Consider the following 17864-nt stretch of genomic DNA (forward strand, 5'->3'; position numbering starts at 1 on the left):
AGCAGCAGGGGACTGCATCTATTAGCCAATAGACCTGGTAGGTCAGTTCTTGCTTACCTCTATGTGAAATCCCACCTTCTCTTTTTCATGTAGGTAAAGCTCTGCATAGCTCAAAGCACTGCTCCATATGCCGTATCATTAAAATAACATCATAGACAAGAATAAAAAGAATGCAGTAATTTCCATTAATTTTAATGTTTTATTGTCAAAGTGTATGAAATACTGAATATCACCAGAGGATACATTAAAAACGAGACACCTGTTCTATTATGAAGCATTCACACTAGAATTAATGGAACATGGACCTTGACAGTGTTATTAAATATGTCTTGAAATAAATAAATAAAGCTACCTTGGAAATCCAGTTAGGTCTAAATAACCCATTTAGTAAATGCACTTCCCTTCTTCCAAAAAATTCCTTAGGAGACTGTCTCACTATATTAGGAACAACGAGAAGTACAACAAGAGAACTGACTCTCTTAGCTGCATTGTCCAAGAGAGCAAAGTTTATTATCCTTGATCTTCATTTATAGACAGGTTTGAGAAGGTCTGAGAGCTAAAACTCTCATTGATCATTAAAGCAACATATCACCATCATTGGTTGAGTGGAACACCACCCCTTGCCTAAACAACACCTGCAGATTGTTGTCCTTTACCAAGGACTGTTTGGATTCTTTCTTAAGCTTTCTCAGGCCAGAGTGAGAACCTTGTGTGACTTAGTTTCACCCAGGTTCTGTGCTCCCTGCCTGCTTTCAGCATCCAGGAGACTGTCTCTCTTGCTGTAGGCTTGTTTTCACTGGAAAAAAAAGCTTCTCTTGATCTTACATCCCCAAAGGATGAACAATCTCAGCTAATTTACCTCATGATCAAAGGGAAGTAAGTGCCTGTTCGACATTTTTTTAACATGAGATAGTTCATGGTAAGTGCATAGCCAGGAGCAGAATGAAGATCACACTGTTTAGCAGTTAATACATGTCCAGAACCGAGGCAGCATCTACTTCAGTGGACAGCTGGCAGCACTGTCACCCAGGAGAGGAGACAGAGAAAGCTCTGGAGCCAGCTGGAATGCAGAGGTCAAACCTTGCATGGTGCTGCCTTTCATTTCTGTTTATTTCAGCTTTCTCTCTCCTCAAGGATCAAGGAGAACGAAGGGGTGGTTTTCCTCTATGTTGCAAACTCTCCAGTCTTCGTTGCATATTCATCCATTACACCATGCAATGGATGAACACTACCACACAATAGAATTATCAATTTGTATGTTTAGCTCTGGAATTATTTAAGGCATCCACACAAAATTGGATTATTTCTTTCTTTCTTATAACCAATGTAACTATTTTTGGTTACAGCCTAGAAACTACTTAGAAAAGGATTCTCACACTTCTTTTATTCTCAGACATAGAAGGAAACCTATCACTAAATAGCTTTTAAGAGTTATTTTGTTGGAGTTCTTAATCAATCCTGTTCCCCCTCCCTTTATTAAAAGGACCCTACCCTCTATGCTATTTCTGATCTTAAGCCAGGGCAAAATGCATAGTAGAACCGTTTTGCAGAGACTGATGAGAAAACATGAGATTATTTCTTGGTTTTCAGTTCAGGAGAGGCATACAATTGGCATTCAGTTCAGGAAGTCTTCCAGATTTGGTTAAACATAACCTGTCCAGCCCCTTGCACATTGAGATACATTTGTCATCCAGTTCTTCTGATAAGCATTCCTACTATGCAGAGGAGCAGCCTCTGGAAACATGAGTTTGCTGCTCATGGGTGACACTAGGAAAAGCACTCCTTAATCTCTGTTTTTGTCCTCTTAACAACACAGCAAGGCATGATCTTATCACACTTATTTCTATAAAACACTTCACATTTTGTAGTACAATGTGTAAAGAACTGACATCTTCTGTAAGTTCAAAGGAAATGGACCATTTAATGTAAAAAAAGCTGTGAATGGTAAAGGATTGATCTTTAGTCTTGTTGCCCCAGATCCATTTCCAGCTAGTGAGCAAACATTTGAGCAATCTCACCCTCCATTAACAATAATCTCATCTATATCTAATTTCCTTCATTTTGTTCATCAAGCAAAAAAATCTCTTACTGAATTGTTTAACTGCTGACAATTAATATTCTAACAAAAGGAGTTCTTACATATGATCTTGCTCTGGCTACCAGAAATCCTAGTGGGAGATCTGCTACTCAATTTTGCCTGAGTTGTTTTAAAGCAAGAACTTGAAGACTCCAGCTACAGTAATTATTATAACATACAGAAGTTAAATTAGCGTTTGCTAAATAGGTTATTAGAAAGATCACATGTTGTCATAGGTAGTAAAGCTAAACACAGCATTTATAAAAAAGGCTTAAAACCTATTAAATCAGTGGGAACCAGTGGGAGATTCACAAAAGTACCGATAGTTTGAATTTTAAACTAGGTAAGATTTCATCCCACATTGTGAAGAAAAACTTGGGAAATGGTCTTAGTAGTCAATATTTCTATAAGAAATACCAAAGTCACCTGTCATTGCATTGCAATAAATAGTTATGATGGTGACATCTTACAGTTTTCTCCTTCATCCTTTTGCCTGGAGATACCAAAAAGGGTTAACATACTATGCATATTTTGGTCATTTTACACCATGTACTTACTACAATGTGATTAGTGACCTTCATATATGGCTTGTCAAAATCTCCATTATTGAGATCCATCAGCTAATGAATGTGGCCAACTGTGCAGAGGAGCATGATTCACACTTGATTGAATGCAGCAGCACCACATAACAATATAGGGAATTGAAATAAACTGAATTTCTAGAGGAAAAATCAGGGACAAGTTCAGAGTTCTGGGACATAAATCCTTGAATGTGACTTGTTAAATCTGTCTACTTTTGTAGGTATGAAGAAGTAGACTCCACTTATCACCAAATTGTCTTGGCAGTTCATGTAGTTCAGTATTTTTATTCTTCATCTTTATAAGCTCCTTTTCTTAACAATATCAGGTCAAACCACTGTCTGCATAAAAATCCTAAGCTTACTCTCCAGGGAAAACAGGCTGTAGAGCCAATTGTTGCATGTGTAAAGTACATATATTAAAACCTGGAACATTGTCTAATGTATCTCCATTGCTGTTGTTCTGCAAGTACCTTTAGTATCTGCAAGTAATAACTTTTCATGCAGAATTATAATTTTTATAATTATAAAGAGAGTTACTAGGCTCTTTTTAAGATTTTGATAGTAAAAGTCTAGAGTGGGATGCATCGTTTTAAGATTTGGTTTAATAAAGAATGGATTTTCTTTCTGTTAACTCAATAGCATAATAATAACAACATTGAAACTTCACAAGTATTCCTATTAATATGATACAAAAATATTAGTTGAAAGTAATTGTGCAATTCTCAGCAACTGTGTGATGCTCATGTAATGTTCCTGTAATGTGACCAAACCAGGAAGATCAAAAGTCATGGAATGATAACCCCAGACAATGATGAATTCAGCTGAAGTTGTATGTTGGAGTTGCTATTGCACTACTCCAGTCGCCACTCTCTCCATTTCTAGTGAGAGTAATGGCTAAACATAAACATTTCAATTTTCTCTGTTCAGTCCTTCTCCACATGGGCTGTGGGTTCCATGTCTGAATGTTTCTTCAGAGTGTCACTGAACTCACTGACCGCCGGTGGCTTCCATAATTAAAGTTCTTGGGATAATTTTTAGTCAGTTTGCCACCATCCTGCCCAGGACCTGTTTCCCTGCTGGGTACAAGGGGATGATGGCCAGCGAAAGGCCCTGCTGAAGAATCAGTAACAGCAGATTCTTCCTCTGCCCACCTATTATAGAAGTAATAACCTTCCTCATGTGTGCTTCTCCTGAGAGGATCAGAGGCAGAAACTCCCTGATTTTCTGTGTCCCCATGAGACAGGGCTGCTGCTGGATGCAGAAATGGTGACACACATAAATGGCTGATGCTATGGTCAAGGTCATCATTAGATGCAGGTGATGCCACAGGTGCACCTGAAGTAGCTTCTTTTCTTGATCTTAGTTTCTGGATTTCAAGATCCTGTTGCCCCTTAGGAAGTTTATCTACTTGCTGTGCTTTCAGAATAAGAGATGCTTGGAGGGTTCCTCGTAGAGAAAATATAAAGAACCTGATGAAGAAGGAAGGGAATGGATGTTTTATTAGGGAGCTCATTCCATAATCTATATCACATATCCCAAATACAGATACTAATTTTCCATTGCTGTACAGACATCTGGTAGACACTTTATATCTGGAAGATGAAAGCTGACTCCTGGATCTTAACATAGCATGTTACTATATATTTAGCTTGACCTGTACAGAGTCAACTGTATGTATATATGATCATTTTTTAGTATTTATAACTAAACACTGTTTATAGTTATATATAACTAAATATCATTTGCTGAACAGTACAAAAAAATAGAAAAAAATCTCAAGAGATGCAGTACTTGAAAATATGGAAGTTGTATTTATACTGCTAAAACAGGCTAAAGAAGAGGTCTTAATTTATTAGATAAGAGAAAACCAGAAGTTAAAAACCTCAGCTTTTGGATTTTTTTCAGAAAGCAGCAACTAAAGTGTCCTACCTGCCCTTTACAGTATAGAGAACTTATGTAAATACTGTGTGCTGTGAGACAGCGTGCATCCTCTCTCCATGTCATGTCAGCTTTGTGTGAAAATCAAAGTCTATTTCAAACCATCTTTTTATTAGGATTTGACCTTTACATAGGTGGCTTCAACATTTATTTTAAAACAAACATGGGTACTCTGTGAAATTGCATTTAGAAAGGTGCCATCCTCACATCCTGCTGTTTAATGTATGTATAAAGAAGAATTACAAGATTAAAAATGCTAACAAGTGATACTCAGTACAGAAAGGGCTTTTAAGGCAATGGATTTCTTGGGCTTGCACAAGCAGAAGTGGATAAAGTTTATTTGCTGTGCCTGTGCTCAGGCTGGTCAATCCCAACACAATCTCAGGTCTGGTCAGGAAGTTAAGAGCATGGGAGAGCCCAAGACTTTCTGTGTAGTTCTGCTGTGGATCACAATGTCCTGTGTCTTTCCCCTTAGCTCATTTTCTGTATCTTTTATGCAAGTTCCAGGTGAACCAGACAGGTGGACAGAGAAGGGATGGGAAACCCTCTCCCATCCTGTAAATTGCTCTCACTTGCTCCTGCAGAGTGTGAGGCCCCATTACCTGTTGGGTCTCTGCAGGGTGCAAGACTCAGTTACCTCTTGGGTCTCTGCAGGTGTCCTGGCAGAGAAAAATCTGCCTTGCACAGCTGAGAAAATAATCAGGTTCATATGTGGGAAAACTCCAAGAAACACAGTGCCTTCTCTTGCCAATGAATAAGCATGAAATTCAGACCCCTTTCTTCTTCTCAGACTTGAGGGCTTTTGTACTTAATGCTGTGTAGTTTGTGTCCCAAAACAGTGCAGAGGCAGTTTTGAGATGCAGGATGTGCAGCACTGCCAGATGGTGCTTCAGGGAAAGCCTGGACCAGGCAGGGCACAGGCCAAGCCTCCCCCTGAGTGCTGCAGCTCAAACAAAAGGCAGTACTAAGGGGAAGAACCCAGGAGAGCAATTATTTTTAAAAATCCTGTTAGAAGAAAACCAGAACTTCAAGACACCAAGTGAGGAGATAGGGAGCTGGCAGCACAGTGCGATGGACCATGGAATGGAACTTAAAATTTAGTGCTTTTTAGCAAAGGGTGGTTTTACCACTGCTGTGATCTGCTGGCACAGCTCAGCTGTAGTAGAAATAGGTCCTGGGTATTCTGCAGATGAAGGACTATCCAGAAAATAGGGTACCTATACAAAGGAACAGCAGTTGTCCAGATTTGAAGATATGAATATATAACCCTTAACCTCAGTAACCTGTTGAGGCAGCAAGGATTTTAACTGTGCTAAATTCCCAAGATGGAGACACGAGTTCTCTAACCACATGTTTGACTGCAGCTCTCAGTAAAAAGATCAGGATCAAAAATGACACTGTGAATGAGGACTGATAGGAAAACAAAAGTCATGCAGGAGCAAAACAGACTGGAAAAGGATGCCCTGCCTAGAAGACATGAGACCTGACTGAATTGTGTTGTTCATTATGATCTGAACTTACATAATATAACATAAAATCACAAGAGCATCTCAACTCGAATGGGAAAATAATAATAGTTTGAAGAAAAACACCATCTATTTTTGAAAAGTTTCTTTTCAGTCAAACATAAGGCTCAGATTCTAATGCCTTAAAGCACAGACAAAATCTGATACTAAAAATATTGTCTTGAATTTTGTAATACCAATGTGCTGCATTACTTCATGGGAATTAGAAAGGAAAGAAGGGAATTAGAAGGAAACTAGCAAGATAGTAAAAACAATCCATTTCTTTAAATGTCCAAGCAAATAACAAATAAATATTTGAAACTCAACTCAAAACATATCTGCCTTAAGAATTAGTAATGTATTGAACACCAAAAGTAGTAATGTTCCCATATATGTATATGGGAACAGAATAATTTTTTAAACCATTTTTTTCAGCAAAACATCACAATAATTATCCCTCTCAAAATATTATCCAGTCTCAATTAAAATTATCTTTAACATATCTGATTTTTTTGCAATACAAGGTGAAACTAAAATTCTGGATGCAATGAATTTTTTTCCATACAGAAATGCTTTTAAATGCAGCTTAGTAATGCACCATAATGTACTTAAAACCAAGAATATATTTAATAAGTCTCAAACTTAGAAATAGAAACTTCTATAGAAATATTTCAAAGATTTGCTTATAGTTTTGATCTGCTCAACAACATTATGGTTATGACAGTGAACAATTAGATCTGTACTGGTAAACTTTGATGCACTTTTCTTTTCAAAAAGAAAGATTTTCCTGATGGGAAAAGCAGAAGATATATAGTTACTGATCTAGGATTATATAACTGAATAAATAAATGGTGCAGCATGTGTAGCATGTGTCTGACACATCACATATCTGTACACATCATTATTGTTTCTTAACTCACATGTCTACAAACCCCCAAAAGGAAAACTGAGAGGAAAGCGTTCAAACCTCGGTAAGAGCGCGATGACCGGGGTAATAAGGCACAGTAAGTAGAAGATGGGGTCTTTCAGCTGTCTTTCCATAATCCAGTAAGGGTTGGTGGGAGGGTTGCAGAGCAGGCAGGAAGCGTTGTAGATCACTGAGAAGATGAAGTATAAAGCCACACTGCAGATCATTGTCACCAGCTGGAGCATGGTCTGCAAGAACAAGTGATGCCTGTGAGACCCTGACTGGGTGTAAGACAGGAGGAGACAAAGAGGGTTGGAAAGAATCCATCTAATAGTACATTTTACTGAAATCTGCAGCAGGAGAAATAGCCAGAAATTAATTTAGAAAACAGCAATGAATACAGTTCTCCAAGTAACACTTCCTCATATACTGAGGCATGCAAATATTTTGTACTGTTCTGTCCAAAGGATGATAGAAATGATATGATGATATGATAGAAACAAATTCTGTCACTGTGCACATGAAAGCAGTTAACCTGGGGCTAGTAAATGCTGGTGCTTTGTGAAATCTTAGTGTACCTGTTACTTACTTCTTGTGACCCAGAACTCAGGTAAATTACTCTGAAGGAGAATTCTATGCCTGCTCAAAATGCAACATTCACAAAAACAACCAGTGCTGTGAACAGGACAGGTCAGACACGTACCCATGTTTTCATTTCTAGAGCCTGGTGCAAGAGAATGGTCAGGAGGGAGATGGTGTTGATGGGGTTTCCAAAGGAAAACACATCTATGTCAGAGTCTTTGTATGTCTGCAAAAGAGGCAGAGAGACTGTGGTGAACCCTGACTATTCAGAACTGAATTTACTACTTCTAAGGAGGACAGGAGTGTGAGAATATGAATAAGCCTGTTACTTACCAAATAGGGGACAAAGAAGCAAATGAGGCTTTGATAAAAGGCATCCAACATTGTAATAATAAAAGTTGACAAGTTGTATATCTGCAGGAGTTTATAAATAACAGTCATTATGATGGGATATATGTCTCTAGCCTGTCCTGCAAACACAATTGCTGTCTTTTTTTAGTTCAGACTACTAATTTTTGCTAACTGGTCTCCTTCCATGAGCAAATGCCTCCTGAGCAGCTGATTAAACCAAAGGTATATCTCTAAACAGGCATTTCAGCTATGTTAAGTAAAGAGAGACCTTAGGAATATTACCAAATGAATCAAGAGTCTAAAAATCTGAATTTTGCCAATGTTGCATCCTTTTGCAAAGGATCTTATTCCTCAAATTCTTTATCCAAGCTCTTTCTAGAGTTATAAAATTGTTCAAAAATCCTTTCTTCTAGTGAAAGACTTATTTTGTGGCATTTTAATTTGACTATTTGCCATATTTAAACTTATCTAGTGACCTATGGTGTCACAGCTCCCATGGGGTGGAATGAACTGCTGGAGAGACAGAAGATTTGGCTCCTGTTGTTTAAATGTTCCAAGTAAGTATAAACTCTTCCTCCCTCATTCCTAAACAAAAAAAAAACCTTTGTTCCTTTGGATTATGAAGCAGTTATTTCAGCAATTATGACATACCTCTGAATTTTGTCCATTCTTGTACAGCTCGGGCAGACGTAGGAGTGTTTCTGCAGAAAGATCTTTATCAAGGGCTCCAAAAAGAAGAGGGGGCACTGAGGTGAAGAAGAGGTTGAAAAAAATCATCTGCCAGTAATCTACCATGGTGCTACCTGAGAAGCCACAGAAGAACTGGTACCAGAAGAGCAGGTTTACGTAGCACTGGGGAGAAGCAAATACAAACATTTAGTTCCACCTGTGAATGTTTATGTAGGACATTGGTTATTAACAGTCTCCTAAGAGGACAGGATTTTGGTTAAAATCACTGCACTTCATTCCATAAAGCAATTATAGAATTATTCACAGTTTCACAGTGATCCACTCTGATACAGGTTTTTGAAAGCCATTACATTTCTTTAAGAACATATCAGAGAATAATTAAGTAAATTGTTCATAGGCCTGTGCAGCAGATTTTAGAATCCTTTTAGAATCAAGTTGTCTATGTGGAATCAAAGGAATGCTGCTCCCTAATGCTATGTGGAAGACTAAAGAACAGCAGCATCCTAGTTTGAAGAACTATTTCAGACTGCAAATAAATGGCCTTTGAGTTCTAAAAGAATAACCCGTCAAAAAAAGGAAAGTGCTCATTTCCACTACAAATTTTAACAGTGATAAGAAGTAATCATTATTGAAAATTATTAAAACCTCCACAAAAACCAGATACCTTGGATTCTAAGTAAAAAGCCTTTCATGCTGAGAGTGTATTTCATGTCAAATGGACTTGTTTGCCCAGTTTTGCAGAACTCAATTACTTAATTTTTTCCACTTTATATCATACTTTACTGCATAGCTCATTTGTGTATACATTAAATTTTTAATAAAAATGACAGATATGACTGCATCATTACTTGTAAGTGGTTCCTTACAAAAATTCTGAGGTTTCACAGGCAGGAAATTCTTAGTGCAAGCTCATCTACATTTGAGTGCTAAAAATCTGATCTTCCTTATGCAAATTTTATTTTGAGGCTCATGGGTATTATTAATAAAGTTTCTTGTACTACCATAAAAAGTTGAGTCATTTTTCCCTCTGGAATAATGCTGTTTCACAATATATTTCATGCCTTTATTTTCCTCAATGCTCTATGCAGCACCTTGCTAAGAAGGAAGGGGCAAACGATAAACTTGCAAAGTGAAGAAACACAAACTGTAGCTCCATAAACCTCCAAAACCCAAAACCAAACAACCCCTCAGACCTGGAATTAACCTTTGCTAGGATGAAAACTTCATAATTTTAATCATCTTACCACATTTTTGTAAAAAAAGTAAATCACCATCTTTGCCAGGCGAGCATAGCACCAATGTCCATGGACAAGAAGGAGCTTTTTGAGATGCTTAAATCGGGATATTGCAAAGTCACTGGCCATCACAGCCTTTGGGAAAAGGAACAGAAGATCATTTACAATGCATCCTTTTCACACACTATGTAATAAAATTTTAGCATCACTAAAATGATTTCCTACTATTGAGTATTGTAGAAAAACAAACCAACAAACTAACCCTCAAGAACATAGCTGGAACTTTGTATCTCTGCAGAACTCTCCATTTAAGGAAAATAAGGAGGGGGGATGTGTGGGAAAGGATTCAGGGCAGAAGACAGTGGAAGAGAATCCACAAAACCTGGAAACCTGAAAATGCAGCAGCTGAGAAGATTCAGAAACCCAATGCTCACCTAACAGTGGGCATACATCTTCTAATTTTCCAGTCTCATGAACAAACACAGGTTTGTCCTCACATGCTAATTTTTGGCTCAAAATACTCCTTTTTTTTTGGCTTGACCCATAATTAAAAACTGCATATTAACTTATGATTCCAATTTTCATTTTTAAGATGACACTTGAGAGTGTAGGTCTGCTATGAAACTTATTAAGCCTCAATACCTGACAAAAGAGGAAAGAAACTGAGAGAATACCTGCATGCCTTCTTGGCCAGATATTCCAATTCCAACATCAGCTGCTTGAATCATACTTACGTCGTTTGCACCATCCCCTAGAGTGGGAGTACAGGAGGGAACAATAACAGTGTAAGAAAGCTATGCTGATTATTTCAAATATTCTGTACTATCATTCATCCTCATCAGGACAGCTGCATGGCATCAAGGACAACATCAAGGCTCTGCTCTTGGTCTTGGTCTCCCTCCTTCCCAGGAGACCTGGCTCCAGCAGGGCAAAATCCAACCTTGTGACTGACTGGGTGCTGACACAGCAGCCCCAACACCATTTACATAAGCATCATTTTGTGTTTCTGCTTGGACAAATCCATATGCTCAGGAACGTGTTTTGCAACACCCTACTTCACTAAATTCTCTGAATCTATGACAAATTTGATTGCAGATGACAATAATATTTCAAAATTTATTTTGCTCATTTCAACTCGCATTCATAACCAAATTTCTAGGGGTAGAACAGCCATTCTTACTGCTTGCAATGTGGAGATTTTAAATGAGGTTAGCTGGTAAAGTAAATGAAGCAGGAGGCTGAAAGCTTAAGGTTTGAACTGTAAGGCAAAGTAATATTTAAAAAATACAATAGATTCTTCCCTTTCTGTTTTGTCCACAGAGGTGTATTTTTTTAGTTTGGAGTAATCAAAATTAATTATTCAAGGATTTTAGTGGCATCACTTACCAAAAGTGTGGAAGAAAACTCAAAGCATTTCACATTATTTGGATGTAAAAGGTAAATGAGTCAATGCTTAATATCAGTCTGGAGATAATTCTGTTTTCATCAGCTGGGAAAAACTGACAGGAAAAGGTCTTTATGAAAAGATAAAATAGTGACTAATCTTGAGTGGATTCTAGGCCCAAAACAAGGACATTGTGGAGGTAACATGTAAGTGCATTTGTACTGATGTGCATGAAAGAGACTGCTGGGAGATTCTGAATTTGGAATGCCTTCATCTTGTTTAGAGGGGGACAGATTTGCTTAGTGGAAGCTGAAGAAGGACTTTATATGGGTTTTGATTAGGAAAGATTAATCAATGCTGTTTCCTCGCTGCATCTATCTGAGGCACAAAAATCTGCCCGTACAATACATTCCACACATTTCTCTTAAAGCAAGAACCTGCTTCCCCTATCTCCTGTGAGATCCAGAGTGGAGGTACCTATGGACAGGGTCATCACTTTGAGCTGCCTCCGGATGAGCTTGACCACCATGCTCTTCTGCAGAGGGGTGGAGCGGCAGCAGAGCACGGAGCGGCAGTGCTGTGTCAGCTCCAGGAACTTCTCCTCCAGCCCTCCCTGAAAGATGATGTTCAGTGTCTGTCCATCAATCACCAGCCCAAACTCAGGGCTGGGGGCCTCTGAGACTGAGAAGGATGTTGGGATGATGCCAAACAATTTCCTTTGAGGTTTGTCATACTCAGAATTCTTCTTCACCTCTTCCAGGGTTAAATTCAAGAGAGATTCACAAGTTTCCTGTGAGAAAACAGATATGCTTCTAGAAATAGTTATCTCCCTCTCTCTTTACAGCACAGCACCTTGCCAAATGTACATTTGTATAATCATGCCAATGGGTTTAAGCCTATCAGATAAACATTAGAGGAAATATACTGAGAAATGCACTGATTCATCTCAATATGAGATTATTTCGATATGACACTATCCAATCCCTCAGTGAAAACACTACACATTTTATCAGCCAGTTAACTGAGGTAAGGAATTATTTTATAAGAAAATATTATAATATAATAAAATATAATAATTTTTACATCATTTATTCTGACAATTCAGAAATTAAAAATAAAATATTTTCTTCTAAGGAGATTGAAAAATCTAGTTCTGATATGAATGATGTGAGATATTGCAGCATTGGCTTCCACGAAAAATAAACTGTGGTAAGAGAAACAAGAGGTCCAAATTTAAAAAATTATCCAGTAACTTTCAGAGTTACTGGCCTTTTCTAAGTCACATATCAGGTGTGTGCCACAATTAGGAACAGAAATAAAACTTCATGCTTTCCAGCACCATGCCTCAAAGTCCTTCTGTTTTAGCAAATCTGCTTAATGTTGGATCTAGTCACCTTTTAGATACCAACAACCAGAATTGACTTGGTACTAGACTGAAACAGATTTAAGGGGAAAACTCTTACCTCTCTAATCCAGATCTCCTAAATTTGCACATCACTATTAGAGAAAATCTAAAATTATATCTAAGATATTTTGCTCCTTCTTAGTTCTCAAAGTCCTCTTTCTGTGACATGGCCCTGAATATCTGAGGAGCTAATCACTCCTTTTTCTGCCTTTTCTGTCAGCTTTATTGAGGGATGATTCAGTTCTATAATGTTATTTTCATTTTATATAGCATAAGGTACATGTGTAGGATGTTTGCAAGATTTAAATTACACTTAAGTGGGAGGTTCTGGAATCAAATCTACCTCTGACATCTAATAAAAACCTGCATCTAGCCTGCACACTTAAAACCCCTAAAAAATGTTAAAGAAACATCATCTGTGAGCAAACCAAAAACAGTAAATGGAAATTCCTGGTTTGCCTTGACTTGCCTTTTGAAACAAATCTGCCAAGCTACCTAAATCTGCTGCATCTACTTGGAAGAAATTTCATGCTCAGTGTTTGAATAATCTGCTGGGTTCAGGGGTAAGGGGAGGCCCTTCACACTGATGCCACTTTAAGACCTATCTTTGCCAAAATTAACAGGTTAAAAGCTTTGTATATATTACTTATGCTCCTCACTGCTGCTATTGACAGTCTCTTTCAGAAGTCTGTCTTTAATTTAATTTTGAAAGTGAGGCAACTAAATCTTATTGTGGAGAAACTCCAGTGTCCCCTGAACCTTGGGGATTCCCACAAGTCCCCATGTGTATGCAGGTTGCTCCTGAGCCCTGGATCCAGGGCCACAGAGGCTGTGTGCACCCACGCCAGCATTTCCATCAGCCAGGGTGGTCCCACCTGTAGCATCTCTGCTCTGGCAGAAACCAGCTTCTAATTTCCATCCTAAATGTATTAATTCTGCTTCCCATTAAAGCAGATATGTGTTTCAAATGAAATTGCACATTGGAATGTTTTCTGTGCCAGATTCCATATCATCTTTGTGTGTTTCTCTGCTTTCATGACATTAAAAGAGACAGATATTTGCACAGGATATTTTTCTTGTTTGGAGAGCTACAAGCTGCAGACAAAAGCAGTTAGAAAGCAGGCCATCTCACTGCTCCATGCAATTGCCTGCAATAAGGAAAACAGTATTTTAACAATATTTATTTAATCCTCACAAGAGCTTTATTGAGAAAATCAAGTTTATATTAGTAACCCTGGTTCCCTGGGGAGAAAAGCTGAGACAACCCAGATGGGTGACTTGTCTGGTCACACAAAGAAGCCCTGCCTGCCCTCATGCCAGCCCTTGGAAGAGCTGAACTCACTGTGCCTCTTGTTCCTGCTGAGTGAGGGCCATGAGAGATGGTGCAAAAAAGGAGCAGGGAAAAGGCAGCAGTTGCCCCAAAGGCACCTCAGGGGCTTCCAGGTCTCTATGTGAAGTAAGAGGTCACCAGCAAGAAAATGCAAAAAGTGCATTTTGGACCTTTTTGTGTTTAGAAATGGTCAGGCCTGACCTTCCTTAGTGAATGGGTCTGGTTTAACCATAATGCCTGGACCTGTTGTCCCCATAATCCATCCACTAGGCAACCTGTCCCACCTGGGTGCCTGGAGGTGTGATGCTGTGCATAGTGATGGCCAATCCACTTTCTGACATCATGGCATAATTTTCCTAGTACCTTGCTTATATTGCTCCACATCCAGGAAATGTTGGCTTGCCTAAACGCTTTTACTTTCACCATCCATAATGGCATTTACCCTCTTTGGAAGTTAGGACTCTATTTTCTCTCTTCTGTTCAAATGTTGTCAGGAATAGCCATATCAGAAATCACAGATTTCTCACTGTGTTTTGGTGACTCATGGGAACTGACACACCTAAAGTGATGATCTTTAATTTGGACTATGTTCCTTTTGCCTACAGCCTGCCCTTCTTGCTGCCCATGGAAATGAATTTTTTAACACATCAGCAACTGTTTGCCACCATGGAATCTCAAGAAAGCAAATATGTTTATAACTGGTCCCTGCATAAACAAAGATATACTGGATTAACTTTTTTTGCTAATAAATTTCTGATTAAGGCTAATCCTATCAGGAAGCAATTAGAAAGTTCTGAATTTACTTAAATCTACACCTTCATACTTTTTCTTGGCTGGCTCATACAGCACTTTCCAAATGTCTTCTGACAGATACCACTTAGGGTTAAACTGAAATTTCTATTGTAAGGTGGAAACCCAGATACCCATGTTATTAAGGAATTAGGCACTTAAATTGCACATTAATTTCTTCCTAAAGATACTAATTCAGGTAATACCTAGCCATTCAGGTAATTTTTAGAAACAATATTTTAATTTGGAAAAATCAGTGTATTCTAATTGAATGAAACTTTACATTAGTATCTTGTATTTCAATTCATCCTGTTACATGCTGTCTATGGAGTTTCTGGCCTAAGGCCATTTGGGATTTTTTGACTGTTCTTTGTTGAATGATGTCATAAGCAAAAGAATGCCAAACTGCAGGACACAAAGAATGGGTAAGATAGAAAATTCTGTGCATTTTGTCCTTCTTTACTCACCTTATTTTCAGTGTTAAGGGTGAAAACAGTGTCCCTTTGGTTGAGAAGTTTACAGGAGTATGCAATGTTAACTGCTGTCTCCTGTTTGTCTCCTGTCAACACCCAAATTTTTATCCCAGCTTCTCGGAGAGACACAATAGTGTCAGGTACTCCATCTTGCAGGCGATCTTCAATCCCTGTTGCTCCTGGGCAAACAGGAAAAGAAGAGAAATAATTTTCTTTTACTTTCAGTTGCTATTTTCTTGTTTAAAGAAAGCTCTTTGCTTTCCAGTCATGCTCCTGAACTTATTAAGAATTGAACCAAGGTTTTGTCCAACAAATAAACATGCAGGCACATGATCTGCATTTGGATTAAGGTCTGAATGTGTCAACAATCAAATTCTGTCTCTTCATTTTGTTCACTGCAAGAACAATGCATTTCATTTCTTCCTAATAATACAAAATGACAATGTGCTGACAGAGCAATCACACCATATGCATTTTAAAAATACTGCATTATGTCCCATCAAAGCAATCAGAAGAGATGAACTTTGACTGTCTAAATGAATGCTGTCCCTATTGTCAAGTCAGATGCTTCAGCCATCAAAGCCAGAAGAAACAGTACAGTACATTTTCTTTTTGAACATGCACGAACTTAGAAGCTGATGCCAACACTCAACCTGATGATGTCGGGAAATCACCATATGAATGTAAAAATACTCCCTATCCCTTCCACTAGAGGTCAGTTTGAAGATGCTGTAACTGTGGTACATTAAAGACAGATATTGATTTAGGCTAAGGGAACACTTTTTGCAAATTAAAGTGTGAAAGCACATAGAGAAGCCTTAGTAATTGACAAAGGTAACAGATTCTGACAAGATCTACATTACCTCTTATGTTGTCTGCTTATAGCATTTATCATTATTACTCTAATTTTTTAAATCACTGCAGAGATTATGAGAAGCAATAATGCAAACTATTGCTTGCAATATCAGAAATTCAATGAAGTATGAACTCTTCATATTCTTCAGTATAGCACAAATTGTAGTCAGAGAAAAATGAGACTGAGACAACTCCAAAAATCAAAGTCGTAAAGAACCAAATGTTTGGAAACAAAATAGATCAGAAAGCACTGAAGTGCTCCATAATTTAACAGAATGTTGTTGTTAGATATGATGGTGATGAATGATGCAGAAATGTCAATCAATGTAAGTTTTAATGCTAAACATCTTTTTACAAAGTGCACAAAGCAAGCACAACAATGCAACAACAGCAGGAACTTTGTAGCAAAACGCCCACATATTTAAATTACTGGATTACCAAAACCAATTACCAAAATTCCCTCAGAATTCATTATCAAAACTAAAATTAATTTATAGTATTTTATAGGTTTAAATAAGGACATGGATTCACAATTGAATTGTGGGAACTTCATCATCTACTTTGTCACAGTAACAGCTGATGTGCATGTTCTTTGCTCGGGGCACACAATAGTTTCAGTACATGTTTTCAAAGTTACTGCTGCCCAAAATGCATGAGAACTTGTATAGACACTGTCATTGGATTTTATCTCCCTAGCCTGGAAATTTCCAAACCACAGAGGAAGTCTTTTAGATATAAATTAGTATAAGCTGTTGTCTGTCTTATTGCCAAGACTATCACAGGAGAGCAAGTGATACTTCACGCAATGACAGTTCTTATTTTTGGCTACCCAGCAGGGTGAGTTTGGTCTCCAGATGCTGTGCTGTCTCTATTAAGAGCTCCTCTCTGTTGTCAATCGCAGCTTCTGCCTCCTGACGAAAATTGGCCCATTTTTGAAAGTCATCTTCATTCAAGACCTGCATAACACAATTTAAACAGCACTTATTTGAAATTTAAATAAGAGAAGAATGCCAACATTCTGGATCACAGAGACTTAACTCCTATCCAAACTGGTAAAGTACTGTGTCATCTTTAAAATAACACAGACTTTTCCAAGAGAAAACTGCAAGAACAAGTAGTTTGTATAAATGACCTACAGCTGAGTCTCAAAAGTATGACATAGAGAAACTCTTGCTCACACAGCTCTTGCTTAGATGAGAGCACACAGTTTCTGAGGGCTGATCTACATTTCTCCACAGCCTGAATATGATCTATTTTGTCACACATTGACAACTTCTGTATTAAATTATGACACTAAGATACACTAACTCAGGCTGAGAGTAAGATTTTTGAAAGCTGGATGCCAAGCAGAAGAGAAGAAAGTTGGCTGCTCTGTAGACTCTTTGTCTTGGACAAAAGTTCTTGGAAGCACTGTAGAGTAGGTCAGCTGTAGTTACTATACGAGAAACAGAAATGTTTCGAAACTGACTAAAAATCCATAATTTGGTCACATTGAGGAAAAAGAGGAAAAAAAATACTCAGACAAGGCAAATAGAGGGAGAAAAGGATGGGCTATATCTGGCTGGTTGTCTGAAGCAGAATTACAGCCACTATATTTTTGTAGTAACTCTATTGACGTGTACAGAACCCGGTGCTGTCCCACCTTCTTAGCTATGCACAGAGTTCGCAGTCCATCATGGGCATAGTGGTCCAGATGCTTCTGTGTTCTTTCTTTTATTCTTTTCAGTCTCTTCTCTGTGCTAATGTCACCTGTGAAACACAG

At 38.1% G+C, this 17864-nt stretch overlaps 1 protein-coding gene across 1 annotated transcript in view; it reads right to left on the reverse strand.

Annotated features, from left to right (window-relative positions):
* Positions 1 to 690: 690 nt before the first annotated feature.
* Positions 691 to 17864, reverse strand: part of ATP10B (ATPase phospholipid transporting 10B (putative)) — a 42084-nt gene continuing 24910 nt past the window's right edge. The window contains exons 11-21 of the mRNA XM_015642290.2: positions 17745 to 17851; positions 16932 to 17058; positions 15242 to 15426; positions 11728 to 12040; positions 10541 to 10617; positions 9876 to 10001; positions 8593 to 8793; positions 7924 to 8004; positions 7712 to 7816; positions 7069 to 7256; positions 691 to 4127 (exon numbers count right to left, since the gene is read on the reverse strand). Of these exons, the coding sequence (XP_015497776.2) occupies positions 3629 to 4127; positions 7069 to 7256; positions 7712 to 7816; positions 7924 to 8004; positions 8593 to 8793; positions 9876 to 10001; positions 10541 to 10617; positions 11728 to 12040; positions 15242 to 15426; positions 16932 to 17058; positions 17745 to 17851 (2009 nt within the window). The 3' untranslated portion in view covers positions 691 to 3628. The remainder of the gene's footprint in view (positions 4128 to 7068; positions 7257 to 7711; positions 7817 to 7923; positions 8005 to 8592; positions 8794 to 9875; positions 10002 to 10540; positions 10618 to 11727; positions 12041 to 15241; positions 15427 to 16931; positions 17059 to 17744; positions 17852 to 17864) is intronic.

The sequence above is a fragment of the Parus major genome, chromosome 13 (genome assembly GCF_001522545.3).
Source record: "Parus major isolate Abel chromosome 13, Parus_major1.1, whole genome shotgun sequence".
NCBI classification, from domain to species: Eukaryota; Metazoa; Chordata; class Aves; order Passeriformes; family Paridae; genus Parus; species Parus major.